We start from the raw sequence: 21,982 nt of genomic DNA, 5'->3' as shown, positions 1-21,982 counted from the left end.
GGTTTTAAAACCGCCTGCTTAAGAAAATGTGTCAACTCTGCTAGAACTCATGCAGATGTGTCCATCCACAGTCCGTGGAGGGCGATGGGTCACAATGTTATATTCAGAATGGAATAGGTCATCGTGGTTCCACCAAATACAAAAATGAAACCAGCAAGGAAACAAATATCAATGTCAGCAGAAGGTTTGCAGTGTCCAGCTCAATCTGAAAAGATGATTTTGCATAAAGCGCATTGTGCTTCTTTCTTTCTGAATATGCAGATGACTCACTGAATGTGTTCTCTTTTGTGTTTTGGGGAACAAACAGCAGCTTGGAGTCACCCCTGATGTACCAGGTTCCGGAAACGCAGCAGGGCAGTGCCAGCGCCAGCTCGGGAAGTAGCCTGGGCGGCTCCATCACTGCGTGTAAGAAGGTAACGCTGCTTCTAACACCGCTCTCTCCGAACTGATTGAGCTGACTGAACACTGGTTTGAGTTTTCAAGCACTTCTTCAAAAGCAGAAAGAGCAGTAAAACCACACAGCAAAATCATGCACAGTTTGCTCATGGGGATAACCCCCTGATGACATTAAACATGTAATTCATGGAAATGATCAGAAAACTCAAGCATTTCAGGAAGGTCTGATTTAAAAACTCTAAGCCTCCAGTCATACACCACACCTCCAACCTTTTCTAGTAGCTCTTCCTAAACTTAACCATGGGTAAGGGCTTCTTGGATCTCCTTACAGAAAAATTTTCACGGATTTTGAATGACTCAACTTATTATAGTAAGCTCCTAAGTCTATATCTAAGAAAAATACATTCATGGCTGTTTTCCTTTACCTATTTTCTTAAAGGGGAGGGTACGCTTGGTTATTTTAATAGGAACAGAATTGCATTTCCTAAAGATTTTAGAACTGATAAACAAATCTTGCTTTCAGACACTTGTAGAAAGTTGCCATTTGAACAACATAAAATCATCTAATTTAATGGTCCCATTTTTCAAGCCAACCTAACCCAATTTCAGGCCCAGAAATTTAAAGCCAAATGCTCACTTACCTATTTAATGCATTTGTCATTATTTGATGCTGAATTCCAGAGGAAAGTGTATTTCTTTTCTTGAAAACAAAAATCACACTGGATTATTTCATTTATTGTTAAAAAAAAGTTCAATTATAAAGAATGCTTATAGTTATACATTAAGACAAATTATTTTACTGATCATGTTTTATATGTATATTTAATTATGATAACATAATGTACATTATATATGCATATATATTTCAGTCTATTGATTACTGTTCTGAGTGAATCAGCAGTATTCACTGTTCATGTGATTTCGTATAGTTTTCAAGTACCAAAGAAAACAAATATCTTCAATAGAGAACATACAGTGATTATAAACAAAGTAGCATTAAACATAATCTTAAAAAAATATTTGCATGCATATATTCATAACTAAATATAAAAATAAATGTGCCTGATTAATTAAGGCACACGTGTTATATAATCCTATCTTACTATCACGTGTTACATAATCCTATTTTCTCTCCTCTTATAAAATTCTTGTAGAGGATTCAAAGCTATAAATTCCAGATTTTAATGCAGAAAACTGAGGCCCTGTAATGCAAACTGGTTTTGAGTTGCTTATGAAAGAACTAAAGCTGCAGGTTTCAGGCCCTAAATATGGTCTATTCAGCTCTGTAACTCTAAATTATAAAGTTACCACCAGATGCTGTATCTTTCATAAGGCTAAATTATTTTTAATTTATTCTAACTTTTGAATAACTCTATTTCTATTGATTAGAATTCCAGTGGCATTTAAAAGAAGGATTGAAGCCAGACTGCCTGAATTTGACACCCAGTTCTATGATTACTAGTTGTGTGATTTTGAGCAAATTACCTCTTCATGCCTCAATTTGCTCATCTGAAAAAAGATATTATTACCCATTTCACTGGGTTGAGATGCAGGTTCTTCAATGAGTGTATCAATAGGAAATGCTTAGAACAGCATCTATATTCAAAAATAAAGATAACCTATAACTAATATTAGTCTAAAGAATAGTTTTATCAACTGGTAAACGGTGCCAGAAAAATTCAATATTAGCATTACCATGCTAAGAGGGTTAGTACCTTATGATCTGTTATTTCAATTATGCTTATTTCCCTAGAAAATAGTCATATTAATTTTTTAAAAAATCATGTCTAGAAGCTAATGAACTAATAATAAAACCATTTGGGACTGAATAGCTTCTAGAAAAAGTAAAACAAATTCAATGATCTATTCTAAATGATCTATTATATATGCATATATATATATATGATTTTAAATTTTTGAATATAATTCTACTCATTTCACAATTATTTCTGGAACAACTGTTATTAGGCTGAACCATATAAAATTCACTTTTTATTGATCATTTATCAAAAATGACCAAATATGGGTAATTTCATACAATCCAACCTAAATACATTTAAAATTTTGTTAGCTCCTAAGGAAAGATAGGGGCTTCCCTGGTGGCTCAAATGGTAAAGAATCTGCCTGCAATGCAGGAGACCTGTGTTCAATCCCTGGGTTGAGAAGATCCCCTGGAGAAGGGAATGGCAACCCATGCCAGTATTCTTTCCTGGAGAATTCCATGGACAGAGGATGCTGGCGGGCTACAGTCCTTAGGGTCGCAAAGAGTGGGACAGGACTGAGTGACTAACACACACACACGCACACACGCACACACGCACACACGCATGCACGGAAAGATACAAGGATAGATCACAAATAGCCCCCACTCTAAAAGAATTTACAATATGGTTTGGGAGATTGTACTGGTTTCTGATGTGAAAAGTCAAGCAGTAAATAATAAGTTAAATAATATAACTGCAGTGACATATCAAGATAGTATAAATTAGGTGACAGATGAACATTATGGGTATTTATAGCTGAGAACACAGAGAGACACTGGATTTGTAATAAACAACAACCTTCAAAAAGAGAAGTGGATGTTAATTTAAACTTTGAAGTGTGAATAAGATTTGAATAAGTGAAGAGATTATCCAACTAAATTTAAGAAAGTGAAGCCAAATCAATGTAGGAGAAGCCAATACTTTTGTGTATGGCAATATTTTTCTAATATTCATGGTACATTCCTTTCATTCTTAAGCTTATGTAAACATTGCATTTTAAGACAATTTAGTAGCTTTATATGACATAAGTTATACACCATGTGGACTCTAATTGTTTTTCTTGCCTTCCAAAAAGTAGCTCACCAGAATTTTTCTTCTTTGTGTCAAGACCATGGCCCCACAATAAAAGGCATGAATATTGAAACTTAATTCCTTTATTTTATTTTTATATGTAACTACAGTTGATTTAAGTGATCATGATTATGTTTTCATTGCATTAATCACAGGTCACAGGATTGGGGAAGTAAGGATCTGTATGTTCACAATTGCACATATATGTTCTGTACAATAATTACAAAAAGAGTCCTTAAAAAAAGAGTAAGGACAGTTCTGTCTTAGAAACAGCAAGACTGTCCAGCCAAATCTCTACTCTTCACAATGAATCAGCCTTCAGTAAGAGTAACACGGATAATTGAAATCTATTGGTAATTCCCCAAACTCATTTTATGTAATAGCTTCATCTTCTTCTCCATCAAACCTTCTTATCAGAACTGACATATTATTAAATTAACCAGTAGAAGAAATAAAACAAGAGTCCAAAAGATAATGCATTAGTTGGATAATCAGCCTCTGAAAAATTGCAAATTGACCAAATGTATTTCATATGCTGTATGCTTGACAGTGAATCTCTGAGGTTTTTGGAATCCTACCCAGGTTCAGTTGCTTTAGTTTCTTGTTGTTAAGGAAATATGTCACTGAACACCATAGCTGTGAAAAGGCCATACCATTAGGAAAAAGAATTTAGTGGTCTTATTTGAAGGATCCACTTCTTATTTAACTCCTTAATATATGTGTTTATTTGAGAGGGACTGTCTTTCCCCAGAGCTAAGATTACCATACCGTTCAATCACAGCTAATATATACTGTCCTGGCATTTTGTTGATCTAATCCCCTTTTGCTCTCAAAAATTCCCTGGTATGCACAGTGTCATATGATTATCCCAGCTCTAGCTTCAGAATTATTCTTTCTCTTCTTTCTCCCCTTCCTCTAAGTGCTATGAAAGTTATCAGATAAACTCGCACTGTGGTGTTAGTAACTACACATCTTAATGTTGTTGTAACAAATAAAAATCTGTTTTTACTTAACTACTGCTACTGCTGAACTCGTATGATTATCACCTCCCTCAACTGACATTGGCAACTGAGCCTATAGAGCCTGGGCACGATTTCAGAATTCTGTTCTTCACAAAGCATCAATCCATCCAAGTTGCGATTTAAGCTAACTTTGATGTCACCCTAATTTAATGAGCACCAAGACCCATCTAATTCTGTTTCACTGACTATGCTAAAGCCTTTGACTGTGTGGATCACAACAGACTGTGGAAAATTCTTAAAGAGATGGGAATACTAGACCATCTTTCCTCCTTCCTGAGAAATCTGTATGCAGGTCAGGAAGCAACAGTTACAACTGAACATGGAACAACAGATTGGTTCCAAATAGGGAAAGGAGTACATTAAGGCTGTATATTGTCATCCTGCTTATTTAACTTACATGCAGAGTACATCATGCAAAATACTGGGCTGGATGAAGCAAAAGCTGGAATCAAGACCTCCAGGAGAAATTTCAACAACCTCAGATATACACATGATACCATTCTAATGGCAGAAAGTGAAGAGGAACTAGAGAGCCTCTTGGTGAAGGTGAAAAGAAGAGGGAAATAGCTGGCTTAAAGCTCAACATTCAAAAAATGAAGATCATGGCTTCTGGTCCCATCACTTCATGGCAAATAGATGGGGAAACAATGGAAACAGTGACAGACTTTATTTTTTTTGGTCTCCAAAGTCACTGCAGATGGTGACTGCAGCCATGAAATTAAAAGATGCTTGCTCCTTGGAAGAAAAGCTATCACAAACCTAGGCAGTGTATTAAAAAGCAGAGACATTACTTTGCCCACAAAGGTCCATCTAGTCAAGGCTATGGTTTTTCCAGTAGTCATGTATGGATGTGAGAGTTGAACTATAAAGAAAGCTGAGCACCGAAGAATTGATGCTTTTGAACTGTGTTGTTGGGAATGATTCTTGAGAGTCCTTTGGACTGTAAGGAGATCAAGCCAATCAATCCTAAAGGAAATCAACCCTGACTATTCATTGGAAGGACTGATACTGAAGCTGAAGCTCAGTATCAGTCCTATACTTTGGCCACCTGATGTTGAAGAGCCTACTCATTAGAAAAGACCCTGAGGCAGAGAAACATTGAAGATAGGAAGAGAAGGGGACAACAGAGGATGAGACGGTTGGATGACATCACCAATTCAATGAACATGAGTTTGAGCAAGCTCCAGGAGATGATGAAGGACAGAGAAGCCTGGCATGCTGCAATCCATTGGGTTGGAAAGAGTCAGACATGACTGAGTGACTGAACAACCACCAGACCCAGGGGAGTTTTAATGTATGCAGTGTTGTTGTTGTTCAGTTGCTAAGTGTGTCCAACTCTTTGTGATCCCATGGACTGCAGCACACCAGGCTTCCCTGTCCTTCACTGTCTCCAGAAGTTTGCTCAGACTCATGTTTATTGAGTTGGTGATGGCATCCAATCATCTCATCCTCTGTTGCCCTCTTCTCCTGCCCTCAATCTTTCCTAGCATCAGGATCTTTTCCAATGAGTCAGCTCTTTCCATCCGGTGGCCAAAGTATTGCAGCTTCAACTTCAGCATGTTCTTCCAATGGATATTCAAGGTTGATTTCCTTTAGGATTGGTATGCAATATAATGCATTTAAATGATGAAATTCTAAATACTGCCCGGGAGAAAAAATGACAGAAAGAAAGAAAGCTGCTGGTGAAGAGGGGGCACTGGAGCCCTCCACAGTGTCTTTTAAAATTGTTTCTCACCTGGACATTCCCTGATGTTTCCTTCCCTTATAGGATAATTCCTCCTTACAAGACAAACACAACCACCTTTGTTAAACTGAATCATATGGATTTCCCTTTAAATAAGCTAAATTATAAATGTTATCCTTTTTTGTCTATTAAACACTAAATGAAATGTCCTTAATATTCTCTTTATAATAAAGCACAATCTGTTATCTAAAGAGAGGCAGTATGGGGAAGGGAGGTGGGAGGGGGTTCAGGATGGGGAACATGTGTACACCCGTGGCAGATTCATGTTGATGTATGGCAAAACCAATACAATATTGTAAAGTAGTTAGCCTCCAATTAAAATACATAAATTTATATTTTAAAAAATCACTAACCAAAAAAAAAAAAAAAAAAAAAGGAGGCAGTAAAGTGCTGTGTAGCAAAGCTGAACTTGGAATCCAAAGTCCCGAGTCAAATTTCAGGTTTCTCGGTTTTACTGTGTGATCTTAGACCAGTGATGTAACTTCTCTGACTCAGATGTCTTAAGGGTTGGGAAGCCTTCATACCAACCCTTAAGACATCTGAGTCAGAGAAGTTACATCACGAGTCTAAGAGCTTGGACTTCCCTTGTAGCTCAGCTGGTAAAGAATCCGCCTGCAATGCGGGAGACCTGAGTTCTATGCCTGGGTTGGGAAGATCCCCTGGCGAAGGGAAAGGCTGCCCACTCCAGTATTCTGGCCTGGAACATTCCATGGACTGTGTAGCCCATGGTGTTGCAAAGAGTTGGACAGGACGGAGCGACATCCACTTCCGCTTCACTTTCACTGGTTGCTCAGTGGTAAAGATTCCGCCTGCCAGTGCAGGAAACAAGGGTCTGACTCCTGGGTTGAATAGATCCCCTGGAGGTAGGAAATGGCAACTCACTCCAGTATTCTTGCCTGGGAAATCCCATGGACAGAGGAGCCTGACAGGCTACATACAGTTCATGGGGTTTGCAAAGAGTTGGACACGAGTTAGTGACTGACAACAACAACATGACATTTATATGCCAAAAGCTTTGTGTAAGTCTTTAGTACATAATTCATGCTTAATAAAAATCAATTTTTTAAGCAAAAAATAAATAATCTTTTGTTGTTGTGTAGTTGCTAAGTCATATCTGACTCTTTTTGGACCCCGTGGACTGTAGCCCACCAGGCTTCACTTTCCATGGGATTTCCCAAGCAAAAATACTGGTGTGTGTTGCCATTTCTCTGGGGGATATTCCTTACCCAGGGATTGAACTCACATCTCCTGCATTAGTAGGTGGATTCTTTACTATTGAGCCACCAAAGAAGCCCACAGGGTAAAATTTATTTAAGTAGAATTGACAAACTAATCTGCATGTACCACGCAATGTGCTTTCATTGTGTTGATATCTGTTGGACTCTTCTCTAGTTTGAAAACATTATGAAAGTGAAGTGAAAGTGCTAGTCACTCAGTCGTGTCTGACTCTTTATGACCCCATGGACTGTAGCCCACCAGGCTCCTTTGTCCATGGAATTCTCCAGGCAAGAATACTAGAGTGGGTAGCCATTGCTTTCTCCAGGGGATCTTCCTGTCCCAGACATCAAACTGGAGTCTCCTGCATTGCAGGCGGATTCTTTACCATCTGAGCCATCAGGGAAGCCCCTTGAAAGCACTATAGTCGATGTCGTATGTCCACAAGAGCAGGGCATTTTTGATTCATGCTTTACATCACAGACTGAAGATTTGCTACTCAGGATATAGTAGAACCAACTGTATGAAAAGAATTTTGGAGAAAAATCAACACCTCAAATATCCTTCTCTTTTTAAGTCATGTTAATTAAATCCACCCTAGAGTTGGACTTAACAAAGGCATCAGACTGAAAACACATCAGGTTCCCAGAGGCAAGATTTGATCTTAACATGACATCTGATCGTCTCTTTGAAGCTTCAAAAGCATGCTTTGGCTTGACTGACCTCTTTTAAACTGACTGAAATTTGCTGTCAACAGTGGCACAGATACAACTGAAGAAAAACAGAATGGAGGCCTCTTGATATTTTACCTGCTCTGATATTACCCTGCTCTGTAAGATACATTTCATCTCAGCCCATATCTTTTTGATGACATGTAATTAAGAAAAGCAATTCAATTAATATGTTCATGCACGAGCATACAAATTGAAAGGCTTTTTCAGAATCCTATCCTTTTCTCTAAAGATGTTTTTATTAATCAGAATTACATTGCTCTTGGCCAAAAGCCCCAGTAGTAACTCCAGGAAGTACATGATGGAAAATAGCTATAATAGTCTGTATTTGTAGAAGCTGTTTCCTTAAAGGAAGGAAGGGCTTTTAAAATATATATAACTAAGTAAGTAAAATTAAAACAAGGCCAGCATAACTGGGCCATAATCACCTTTCTGTTGAAGGCTTTCCCTCTGGGATGTAACCCACTCACAGATCTGTAAACACTCTTCTGATCAAGCAACCTGTTAGCGATGTTCAGGTGCACCTTCTGAAACCAGAGAATGGCCTCTTCAAGTTTTGTCAAACAGCAAGGTGTCTTATTTTATTGCCGTTCTACAGGAATAATCAGAGGCATTGAAGAAACGGAGATTTTTAAGAAAAGAAACGGATTCATTTTGATATTTGGCAAAACTAATACAATTATGTAAAGTTTAAAAATAAAATTAAATTAAAAAAAAAAAGAAATGGATATCTTCCTAAAAGTGGTATTTGAAGATGGTTTGTCTAGTAGTTCTAAAGGCAGTTACTTAGAGAAAAATGAGAGTGAAATCTAGGATGTCAGAAGAAGCATAGCTTATATGGATGGGAAAGCAGGGAGAAGAGAGGCAGACCCTGTATACAGAAAGTGAGAGGAAGGAAAAGCAAGCTCTGGGACAAGACACATGAGGAAGTCAAGGTCCATAGGATTCCATGACGTTGAGAGTTAAACAGAACCACGAACTCTATTTGAGCCAAGACATCCATGAGTGGTGAGTCATTGAGGTCACTGGGAAGAGGAGCTAGGAGACAAGGTATTGGGCTCACAGGTTCAGATTTAGCCCAGTTGCATCTGAAGAGCCAGCCACAAAATTCCCTCTGGGGGTCATTTCACTGACTGCCCAAGGAAACATCTACCTGTCCTGAGCCACACTAACATCTAGAAGGCTTCAAGGGTGCTCTGAGGCCAGAACACAGATAATGAGGACTCTGGTGGGGACTCATTTCCTCTGCCTTCAGCAAAAGCAAATTGAAATGATAAACATTTTCTCTTGCCTTTAAAGCAGCCTGGTCTACTCTGAACTAGAGAGGTGTGCTACATGGTGAGTTCATTCTTTGACAAATGTCAGTTCAGTAATCTTAGGTGGGAAACTGTTTAAAACTATCAATTATGGCTCATTTTGCAATCTGAATGTGATTCAGCATCTTATTCCAATAGTCAGGACTTCTATTCAGGATTCCACACCACCTCTCCTTCCTGCCAACAACTGCCATATAGACTGTTTGAGACTCCAATACGCTAGTCTTTTTCTGTTCTCTACAGTTCATTCCTTGAGCATCCTCTCTGCTATGTGTGAAGAACTCCTAGAAGGATTTTGCAGTGCCTTTTCTTTCTTTCTTTTTTTTAACCAAAAAGTAGGGCTCTGAAAACTCAAAATAGCTTAGAACATTTTGTGGAATGGAAGGTGATGTTGTGCTGTTGAAACCAGGCAAGTGATCTTTTTTTTTCCCTTGAATTATTTTAATTGCCCCAAACCTTTGTATTAGCTATTCAAAATTTCTATTCAAAAATGGAAGGGGTCTATATTTTTAAAACATCTAATATGGAATTCAGAACTCTCTGTTTTTCCCTTCAGGCATTTAAAATATCTTACCATCCATGCTCCCCATCACTAGCCTTTTGCTTTTTCTCACTTTCCCCTTAGTCCTCCATCTAAGCATCCCTCTCGACTTTGTAGTCTGGAGTAAACACTCTGTTCCCCACCAGTCCTAAGAGGATTCACTTTCCCTGTATCCTGCCAGGCTTGCCTTTCTGATAAAAGTGCTCACTTTTCAGTTCTGCCAGTGGCAGGGTGGGAAGAAAGAATGTGACTCAGATAAACTTGAACAGTCCTCCTTAAGAGCCTTCTGGTTCATGAATCCCTGAGACTGAGTCTCTCTGCTGTGTGTGCCTGCATTTACTAGGCTTTTCTCTGTGTCTAGAGAAGGAGACCCATCTTGAAAGACCCAGATCAGGGCTTTTCCTCTCAAGGATGAAGAGCATCCAAGAAGCAGGTGTGTCCCTTAGCAAAGTATGTGTCCCTCTGCTTACACCTTAGAAGGTAGTTGTTCCCAGCAGCATCTTGCAAAGAAACGAGTCAAGATGAGAATTGCCACTTTCTTATAATTAAACGTGTCATCGCTCAGTTGTGTCTGACTCTTTGTGACCCCATGGACTATAGCCTACGAGACTCCTCCATCCATGGGATTTTCCAGGCAAGAGTACTGGAGTGGGTTGCCATTTCCTTCTCCAGGGGATCTTCCCGACCCAGGGATCGAACCTGGGTCTCCTGAGTTGCAGGCAGACGCTTTACCCTCTATGCCAAAGGCCAAATACACATACCAATACTCAAGTGTTGCAAGGCCAAACCCGCTGTCCCTTTGATGAGTAGCAAATCTGCACCATGTACACTTTGCACAAGAATCATCCAAAGTCAGTGGCAGGCCTGGATGTACATTATGGGATTCCCTGGTGGCTCAGATGGTAAAGAAACCGCCTGCAATGAGGGAGACCTGGATTCGATCCCTGGCTTGGGAAGATCCTCTGGAGGAGGGCATGACAACACCCTCCAGTATTCTTGCCTGGAGAATCCCCAGGGACAGAGGAGCCTGGTGGGCTACTGTCCATGGGGTTGCAAAGAGTCAGACATGATTGGAGCTATTTAGCACGCAGCACACAGAGATGTACATTATAGATTTTCCTATATGTGTTTTTTTTTTCCTGTATTTTGCTTCTCCTAACATGAAAAATCCTATTTCCATAACAGGTCATATCAACATGACAGCATTACATGGCACCTAAATAGAAACTAAACAGAAATTAATCAGCTATCTTCCATTTATGTCTAATTTGATGCTATTTAAATCAGACCATTCATAAGTTATGCTATAATTGCCTTTACTGAGTATATCTGTTTCTGTAACTCTTGCATTTTATGCTTGAGACAAACTTGGTGATCATTTTCATGTGGAAAAAGCTCTGATCAGCTTTCAGAGCATTCTTCAGCCAGCTGACATCTGTGTGGTATGGAGAAGTAAACAGCGTGGCTTGATACTTCTAAATTGTCCTCTGTGCTCCGATACCATTCTTGTGATTGCATTGAAATACAATGTAACTTCCAGGATACAAGTAATTGTGTGGTGCAGAAAAACAGAAAGCTACTTAAAACTGCCTACCTAGTTCATTTCTTGACGCATTAGGATACACTCTGGGCCAAGATAATGTACAAAATCTCCAGATTACATCGATGGGAACTTTAACTTCAAAGGAGAGAGCCCTCTTGTTCATGAAACATTTCCATTTTATACTCAGATACTTGCACGTGTGACATTTGTTGGAAGTACTTATAAATCAGTGTGTTGCTGTTATTGCTTAGTGGTTAAGCCGTGTCTCACTCTTTTGCAACCCCATGGCCTGTAGCCCACCAGGCTCCTCTGTCCATAGGATTTCCCAGGCAAGAATATTGGAGTGGGTTGACATTTCCTTCTCCAGGGGATCTTTCTGACCCAGGAGTCAAACCTACGTCTCCTACGCTAGCAGGCAGATTCTTTACCACTGAACCACCAGGGAAGACTGGTATAAATCAGTATATTTCCTGTTTACCAGAGGCAAGCTTAGTTAGACTGGGTACTTATTGCTAAAAGCATCCCATAGATAAGGACTCTGCTGCTATAAAAGTGCAGTTTATCTGGAGGTTAGTATGTTTACAATGAAATATGAGAGTGTCACCTTCTTTCTTCTCTGGGAGTATTCCCTCCCACTCTGCTCCATAGTCAAGAAAGAATTGCAGATCCACTGCCAACCATTTCCTTCCCAAACTTCCAAACCAACAATACCTTTGATCTGGTGCTATCGAGGTTCTTTGCTTCTTAACAATGGAGAATCGCTAGTTCCAAGGTCTTAACAGAACTCCATTTTTTTCCAATACTTTTGCAGCAATCAGTTATAAGATTGCTACTTTGTACTAGGTGTCAACCTTGTCATGAAAGAATGTTTCACATCTAACCAACATGATTATTCATACTTTGAAAATAGTTTCCCCTTTTTGTCAAAGGAAGCTAAATACACAAAAAGACAGGCAGTCAGCCAGAAGAATCATCATTAAAAAGCAAATGTTATCTTAATATTTCATTCAACCTTCTGAGAAACTGAGACTAAACCACTGAGTGTTCTGTGCTGCTTTTTTCCTCCACACAATCATTTTATTTCCAGTCTGTTTCTTTGTCTTTTCTTAGAAATTCAGTGTACTTTCTAAAGCATAAGAGTTTCCCTGTGAGGTTATGAAAAAATATTATCCCAGAGTGGAACATAAAAGATTACAGAGTTCTCAGAAAGTTCCCTAAGGCACAGATTAAATCAACATAAAATTAAGTGTGTAAAGTGACACAAAATCTTCTGACTTCTAATTCAGTGTATCTGGTGGAGGTAGGCTTGTAAGCTATTATAAAAATTTAAGCAAACAATTAAGCATTCTTGAGCCAGTGACTAAATATCCAAAAATTATAATTAAACATTTTTTAAATTAAAATTTAGAGTACTTCATGACGTTAAAGACTATCTGGCTCCCTTAGCCATGGGTTTCTTTTCAGTGAAAGATAAAATGCCCTTTCTTATCCCTTCCCCAACCATTCACACTGCACCAGCCATGATGGATTCTCTGCTGCTTTTCAGCATCAACAAACGCATTTCTTCTTTGAGCCTCTGTTTTTTTTGCTGGTGATCTCTGCTGAGATACTCTTCCTTCAGGTGGGTGTATGGCTGGCACTCATTTCTTTCAGATCTCTGCTCCATGTCACCCTCACAGAGGCCAGAAAATACTTCCCCAAACAGTACCCCTTACATTTTCATTTCTTTTTCTGACTTTATCATCACAATGGTCACAGTAGTTTTCACAGAGCATACATAAATATGGAAAATTTATTTGATTGTGGTGGGTCCTCCCTTGGCAGAATGAGAACAAAACTGTATGCTTTCTTATTATTTTTGTTTTGCCCACCCCCCGATGCTTAGCAGCATCTTCTAAAAACAGTAGGTGTTCAACAAGCAGCCATTGAATGAATGAATGAGGGAATTAAAACAGCATGGTTGGCTTATCCTTCTCTTGGAAATGATATCCCAAACTTAGTATCAAATGTAGAGTCTATTTAATGCTTTATGATTGATGAATATGGTTTGCACCAATATAGAATCTAAATTAAAATTTTTAATTTAAAAAAAAAGGAGAAAAATCTTTTAAAAATAAAAGGAAAGTAAGCCATGATGAAATACCACGGTGCACCAAGTAGAATGGCTAAAACTTGAAAACAAAAACTGACAATACCAGGTACTGACAAGGATGAAGAGCAGCTTGACCTCTGATGATGGGAATGAAAATGGCAAATTCACTTTAGTAGACAGTTCATCAGTTTCTTACTGAGTTGCATCACTGCCTAGTAATCTCACTCTCAAGCAAAGCAAAAACTTAAATTCAGACAAAAACCTGTAAGTATATATATATAGCAGCTGTATTCATATTTGGGCTTCCCTGGTAGCTTACCCCCAAATAGAAACTACTCAAGTATTCTTAATCTGGTAAATGGATATTTTTGAAAATATGCATACATCCAAAAACTGGAATACTGCTGGCAATAAAAGAAAATTAATACACACAACTATGTAGATAAATCTTAAACACATTACGCTCAGTGGGGGGGGGAAAAACAGGTCACAAAAAGGCAACAAACTACATTATTCCACACATACAACATTTCAGAAAAGGCAAATTTTAGAAGTAGATATCAAATCAGACTGCGAGAGTTTGGGATTTGGGTGGCCTTTGGACTAAAAGGAGCAGACGTGAATTTTGGGGGTGATGAAGCTGAACAGTTGTTCTACATTTTGATTGAGATGGTGGTTACACAACTATGTGGTTTCTTCAAAACTCATAGAACTTTACACAAAAGGTGCGTTTTATAAGAATGTGTTATCTCTATGAATAAAATGTTATCCACAGTAGAGATACCACTGTTTATTGCAGAGCAAATATATAATAGTATTTAGTGAGTAGCTACCTTCATTCTTCCCTAGTATCATTTTCATCAGCTCTTTGGCATCTTTTTTTTTTTTTTGAGGGGGGGAATTCACTGTGCAGCATGTGGGATCCTAGTCCCTGACCAGGGATCAAACCCTCACCCCCTACATTGGAAGGTGGAGTCTTAACCACTGGACCGCCAGGGATGTCCCAACTCTTGGCATCTCACTATGCAAATCTAATTGACCTGCTCATTTTACCATCTCTTTGTGTAAGGAAAATTTAATTGAGTTTCCTAGAAAAAGGCTAGAACTGCAGTAGTGGTCTGGAGAGTCTTCTCTGAGGAATACTCAGGACTCTCTTAATGGGCTTATCTGGCTTCCTTTATCTTATTGCTCCTCTTTCTTTTTCTTTCCTTATCTCCAGCACACATCCATGGAAACTGTGTACCACATTTGAAAGAATGATTTTTCTTTAAACAGTGTTTCCAAATCTTTTCCACATTATGATACATATTTTTAAAATATTTGTTTGGAACTCCAGTAAGCAGATGGTCAAGGGTGCTTGCCCTAGAATGGCCAACCAGGCACTGTCCAGCCTTCACACAGCTGAGTGCATCTCAAAGTCCCAGCACTTCTCAGCTTTTCTGAGTCCACTTGTTTGGGGGTGGGAGGGAGAGTAAATCTGCTGCTGAAGATGAATGAGCTTGTTGTTCTGATGATGTTATTCAGTTGATGTGAAGCACAATTCCATCATTAGTTGTGATACCTGTCATTGCTGTTGTTGTTTAGTCACTTAGTCGTGTTCAGCTCTCTTGCAGCCCCATGACTGTAGCCTACCAGGCTCCTCCGTCCATGGCATTTCCCAGGCAAGAAATCTGGAGTGGGTTACCGTTTCCTTCTCCAGGGGATCGTCTCAACCCAGGGATCAAACCTGTGTCTCCTGCATTGGCAGGCAGGTTCTTTCCCACCTAAGAAGGTTCTGAGCTGGGTTCTGGGAAGCCCCAATCATGATACATACATTAGGCAAATACAGTATTTTGTGTGTGAAATTTTCTCTTTTAAGAGCATTGATGTTGCTTTACATCATGATACTTAAAATTATCAGAAAAAAAATTTGACAGTATTTGATAGTATAGAACTACAAATGTGACAAAACTTAAATTGCTGTCTTCTCCAATTTAAGTACTTTTATTAATTTTAAAGCATTGCTCAGTAACATTTAGAGCTGTGTTCAGGTTACCAAGAATTCATCCATGTTCAGGTGCATGGATTCCATATCAATTGCAGCTTGGTTTTCTGTATAAAAACGGAAAATCACTGTACAGGAAAGCAGAATGATCTTTCCTCGTTGTTTAGGACACAAAGAAATTTTAAGAGAAAATGTGTCATTATTATTTCAATCTTGTGAATGCATAGCATGTTTATCATTAGCTCTTCATCTGAAATAATTGAACCTGCAGCTAAAAATAGCAGATAAATAAATGAGCCATGGAAAGCCTGGTGAGTTTTTCTTTTTCCCTACCCCCATCAGAAAGTGACTGTCTGCAGGGAGATTATATTCATAAAGCTTTAAAATCATTACACTCTCAAACACATATTCTTCTTTCAAGCATTCTTCTTTTTTTCTAGCAATTTGTCTAAACCATTACACCAAAAGCTTTTCACGGGTCATAATTGCTTAACATATGATGCTAAATGGTTTACTGATGCCTGCATTTTTATTCTCTTTGCTTATTTGCTTCTTAATATATTTGAGAATTGGAAGAGCTGAAGGAACGAAAGGAGAAGAGAGGCAGAGAATTACTATTGTTCCAGAGAAGGGTGCTTCAGATCACATGATTTCATTGTGTACAAAGGACAAACTGAGCCTGGGAGCTGGTGGGTAACCTGACCACACAGACAGTAGGGTCAGAACTAGAACTCAAACCTTCTGACCACGCAGACCAGGTCCCTGAGGGACAGATGGATAAATGCATAGACACATATTTGGTAGAACTGGAAGATGAGAAATTATGTAGCTTTAATACTTTGCAATGGATCAATCTGTTATGGGGACTTTGGGACCAGAGAGACTGGTTCACAGAGTGTGAAGAAAAAGTATAAATCCCTTGAAGTCTGAGCAAAGAGAATAATAATTTTTATAAGAGCTGATGTTTATTGATGCTTTTGAACTGTGGTGTTGGAGAAGACTATTGAGAGTCTCTTGGTGAGCAAGGAGATCCAACCAGTCCATCCTAAAGGAAATCACTCCTGCATATTCATTGGAAGGACTAATGCTGAAGCTGAAACTCCAAAACTCCGGAAGTTGGTGATGGACAGGAAGGCCTGGCATGCTGCAGTCTATGGGGTCACAAAGAGTCGGACACGACTGAGCGACCGAACTGAACTGATGTTCCTTGAACACTTGCTACATGCCAAGAACTATTTTAAGCACATGTCACATATTAGCCCTCAAATTCTACTTCATAAGTCTAGGTGTTTAATTCAGGTAATAACTAAATAGGACCTTAGCCCAGAGAGTTCTCAATTAAATGTAGTATTTCTTCATCAATAATTAAAGAATATAAAGTATTAAATAGTGAATAACCTCTAAATATCTCTAAATAAACAGTGAAATTTAATTGTTGATAAAATCAAGTAAGCTATTTTTTAATTATGATAAAATTCACATTTTAAAGTTACACAGGGAATGATTATTCTCACAAGACACATTCTCTTCAAAGTATTTGTTGTCAAGCAATTGAAAGATGTAGGTTTCATTTTAGTTATTTTTTAAATGCATGATATATTTTATTTTTCAGAGCAGTTTTAGGGTCACAGCAATACGTGAAACTGAACTTACACTTTTTACGTCAGAAGATTTGCTAAAGAAGATTTGTCTTCACACATCTGAAATGTTTTCAATGTACTAATTTCAAACAAAGGCATCCAATTTTCTATTTTCCTTTGTGAAAGTGAAGTTGCTCAGTCGTGTCCAACTCTTTGTGACCCCGTGGACCGTAGCCCACCAGATTCCTCTGTCCATGGGATTCTCCAGGCAAGAATACTGGAGTGGGTTGCCATTTCCTTCTCCAGGGGATCTTCCCAACCCAGGGATCAAACCCAGGTCTCCAGCATTGCAGGCAGACGCTTTAACCTCTGAGCCACCAGGGAAGCACTCTTTTCCTTTGTAGTTCATAGCAAACAGTAACAATGAGAACCATGTATTGAGAGGATGACGTACCATTTTGCACACTGCCGTGTTTGACACACATCATCTCACTGAATACCCCAGTGATCCCACCTCCAAGTGGGTATTTACTGTCTCCATTCATAGGTGTAGAAACTGAGACAGAATTTAAATTGGCCATCCAAGATCTTCTTGCTACTAATAACCAGGACAAGATTTCAACACAAATCACAAATGTCTGTTTTCTTAAATTCTATTCTATGGTGGAAGTAAAAGTGAATGGCAGTGAAAGAAGTGGACTGAGAATCTTTTTCTACTTCAAATAAAGTTAATCTAGATCAGTGGTTGTCAATTTTAATGTTTCTGAAATCAAAACTCCTTTGCACTAAAAAAATGTTGGGGATCTTGTGAAAATTTTGATTATATGGGTTGTTCTTACTGGTATATTCCATATTATAAATTAAACCTAAGCAAAGTTCTGCATATATGCAATATCATATCATATCTGTCTTTGACTCACTTGTGGAATCTAAGAAAAATGATACAAATAAAGTTATTTGCAAAACAGAAACAGACTCAGAAACTTCAAGAACAAATTTATGATTACCAAGGAGGAAAGGTTGGAGGAGGGATAAATTGGGATTTAGGATTAACATATGAACCCTATTGTATAAAATAGATAACCAACAAGGACCTACTATATAGCACAGGGAACTCTGCTCAATACTCTGTAATAATCTAAATGAGAAAAGAATTTGAAAAAGAATGGATACATATATATATATAACTGAATCGCTTTGCTGTATACCTGAAACTAATGCATTGTTAATAAACTATACTTCAATATAAAATAAAAATTTTAAATTAAAAAAATTAAAAATAACTTTTTCTATTTGCTAAATTGTATTTTCAGAATATTTTGATGAAGTCTGATGCCACATAGAAACAAAAATACCAAAACTTGTCCATGTGTGCTAAGTCTCTTCAGTCATAACTGACTTTGTGATCCTATGGACTGTTGCCCACCAGGCTCCTCTGTCCATGGGATTCTTTAGGCAAGAATGGGAGTGGGTTGCCATTTCCTTCTCCAGGGGATCTTCCCAAACCAGGGATCAAACCCATGTTTCTTATGTCTTCTGTATTGGCAGGCGGGTTCTTCACCGCTAGTGCAACTTGGGAAGCCCCAGCAAAATCTTAAAGCAGCTAAATAAACGTATAATTCATAAGAAAAAAGCCAAGAAAATTCTAAATACGTATTTCTTTAATCTTGAAATAACAATTAGAATTTAAATAGCCATAATTTATTACTTAAAAATAATTTAAAAATAAACATACTGCAAGTTAACATACATATTTTTATGGCCAATACCTATGTTTTCCAAAACAAAACAGTTTAGTGAGAAGACTAACTTTATTTTACATTTTTAGCAAATCTCCTTAATATCTAACTTAAAAGAACTCAGCTAGACTCTCCTATTTGCTTCTGCATTTAACCTATTACATTATCATACCTCATGTGGACCCTGGAGAACTCCACTGAGTACTCAGGAGACAATTCAGTTGAAAAGAGAAAATAAAGACAATATTATTATAAAAATAATTTGACCACTGGACTCCCAGAAAGACCCCAGGGATCTCTATAGGTCCCAACTCACACTTTAAGTACCACAATTTTTAGATAAACTCTAAGAGACCTGAGAAATTCCATCTCGAACTTTCATCTCCAGTGATAACTGAAGTCCATCCACACTGTCTCTTGGTATTGTTCTGGAAAAGAATGATGAAAATTTGTTATCTCCAGAATAGTAAACCTTGAGGGGGAAAAATATTAAAATAATATCATGTGGCTAACACAAAAATGTTATAGAAAAATGTGTCAGAATTATATTTGGTTAACTCAGTATGCAGAGACAAAAATTAAAGTATTTTTATAGAACAAAGGAAGACAATCCTTCAGTGTGCAAATGAAATATAATTGAAGTGTCATTCTATTCTTGTGGCAGTAACCAAACTGATTAAATCTATTCTATTACTTAAGTGAAGGTGGTTGGCAGACATGTGCCCTAATAGAGTAGAGAGTACCAGGAGAGCACTGGAAATCTTTTATGAGAAAAATCTTATACAATATTTGACTTGCATTAAAACATCAGAAGCTGAATCATTTGGTTGTTTATGAGACTACATCTTGAAAATGTTTCAGTTCAGAAATAAGATTTTTCTTTATTTCTTTAAAATCAAAGCCCAGAAACAAGACATTTGTAAACCATATTTGGTGTTGTTAATTTGTGTATTGAAATTCACTTTGCATTACCATACTGTTTCTACAAGAGAAATGGTTGTTGTAATGCATTTATTTATTCCTAATAATTTTTAAACTTAGTGTAGTACCCTAAATGTTCTAAAAGAACTGTGCCTTATTTCATAAATAGGTTAGTACAGCTGGAAATCTAAAGAAGAATAATTTCATTATTGCACCAAATGGAGAAACACTACATTTCAATCAAAAGTATTCATAGAATGTAAAAGAGCTCCAACACTTAAATGAAGTGTGATCCCCATTGCCAATTGAACCATATCCCAAACAGTCATTTGACTGCAAGTTATGCAAAAGTCACAGGTACACTGAAGTTTCCAGATGTTGAATTAGATGAGAGAAGAAACAACAATATTCACGTCAGTACGTTCCTTTAAAGTGGATTCTTGGTTGACTGTTTTATACATTTTAGAGGTACTATTATCCTGGAAGTATTTTTTTTTCCCTAATATCCAAATGCAATGTGGCCAGCAAAACACTTCTAGATTCTTTAGAAAAGAGCTCTTTGTTTAAATAGAAAGTCTTGCCAGTAGCTCTGAGAAGGTTTTCTTGGTTCCCTTAGGTTCTCCGCAGTAATAGCCTGCTGGAGTCTACAGACTACTGGCTGCAGAATCAGAGAACACCCTGCCAGATTGGTTTTGTGGAAGACAAGTCTGAAAACTGCGCTTCTGTAAGTAAACACAGCTCCGGGGCTGAGGGCTGAAAAAGTGGGGAGTCGCGAACCTGTGCTCATGAGGACCTAAGCACTTAATACAGCATTGGGAAAGTAACCTTTTGAAAATACGTAATTGGTTTATACAGAGTGTGACAGGCCAAAGCTCATAATTCTTCTGCTTTTCTCATTTCAACAGGCAAATTAATCTTACCAATTCTCTATCCATGTTGTTTTTATTTTTAAAACTGTGAAAAAGATTCAGAAATAGAATTGCATGATCAGAAACAAAAACCTGGTCAAGAGCTCTCTTAGATTCTTTTCAATATATTTTATTACTTCTTCTAATAGGTATTTTTCAACGTGAAAACTGTAAAAATATTCTACCACTTTTATATGTTATTGTCATTATTTGAAAACCTTCTCAACATAAGAAATTACAACCATGAATTTTAATATTCTGTACTGTATCTGAGCTTTACATATAAAAACCCTCCTTTTCAAGGGAAGAGATGTTCTTATAGATAAATGTTTCTTGTGGCTTAGATTGTAAAGGTGTATTGTTGATATGAGAAATCAACACTGTGATCTCTCCTTCCTTTATGAAGTAGTCTGCTTCCTGTATGTTTTACAAAGCTATATGTTTCATTTTAACTGAAATTACCTAGCTTTTATGGGGTCATAATTACAGAAATTGGGGGAGAATATTTCCAAAGAGGAGAGAAATGTAATTCTCATGACTAAGTTGAGAGCATCAGCTCAGAGCTATTCCTAGAGGTAAGTTGCATGCCAGCATTTCTGTTAAAAGAAAAAAAAAAAAAGAAGAAGCTGAAAATGGGATGGAGAAGCTTTTTATATATAATGAGCAGAACCAGAATTGGCAGACAGAGAATGTAAAACATTTCACACTGCAAAGTCTCATAGCCCAAAGAAAACAGAGTCCATTCAACACACTTAATTCAATCTCTTTGTTTAGGCAAAATGATTTGATTGTGCTATTTTGGGGACTTTTTAATCCCTTGTCCAGAAAACCAGTTGATGGCTAAAAATCTTTGGTGAAAACAAAAAGGATTAGGTGGTGAGTTATTTAACAGTGATACCTTCTTTGGAAATTCAGTTCTAAGATGAGGTAGAAAATTCAGACATTTGCTGATACTAATCTCTAATTATACAGCTATGAATTGCAAAAGGGAGAGAAATGGAGAGGAAAAGCTATCAGCATCTACACTTCAGTCAAAGGCTTCATCCTGGCAGCTCCTATATAAAGGAATCTGTCATTTGCAGCAGGCACAAAAGTTGAGGCACTAACAATTGCATAATAAAGGGCAAGGAGGTCTTTTCTAAACTTTATATTTTGGGAATCTGTATTGAAGATCTACAATTAGAAATGATAAATTTATAGCCAAAGTTAAGATCACCATTGGATCTTAGATCTCTCTAAGCGTAAGAAAGTTCTACTCACAACCCCCGCCCCTATCTCAAGGAACTCATATTTGGACGTAAAACTGTATGACTTTCTTTCTTAACTCTTTGTCCCTTTATAGTTTCTAATGATGTCGGTGAGTTTGAGCTAGCTGATTCATACTGTCTTTATGGTTCTTTCTATTCTTCCCCAAAG

The 21,982-nt window shown here is 37.7% G+C and overlaps 1 protein-coding gene across 2 annotated transcripts in view; it reads left to right on the top strand.

The window, feature by feature from the left end:
* The first annotated feature begins 311 nt into the window (after nucleotides 1-311).
* LOC102410994 (SPHK1 interactor, AKAP domain containing) overlaps nucleotides 312-21,982 on the top strand; it is a 136,944-nt gene continuing 115,273 nt past the window's right edge. For both annotated transcript variants that reach the window (XM_006047107.4, XM_025278383.3), the window contains exons 1-2: nucleotides 312-413; nucleotides 20,275-20,382. In XM_006047107.4, the coding sequence (XP_006047169.4) occupies nucleotides 327-413; nucleotides 20,275-20,382 (195 nt within the window). In that variant the 5' untranslated portion in view covers nucleotides 312-326. The remainder of the gene's footprint in view (nucleotides 414-20,274; nucleotides 20,383-21,982) is intronic.

This window comes from Bubalus bubalis, chromosome 2 (assembly GCF_019923935.1).
Source record: "Bubalus bubalis isolate 160015118507 breed Murrah chromosome 2, NDDB_SH_1, whole genome shotgun sequence".
Lineage (NCBI taxonomy): Eukaryota > Metazoa > Chordata > Mammalia > Artiodactyla > Bovidae > Bubalus > Bubalus bubalis.
The sequence above is the reverse complement of the archived record's forward strand: the minus strand, read 5'-3'. Positions and strand labels throughout refer to the sequence as shown.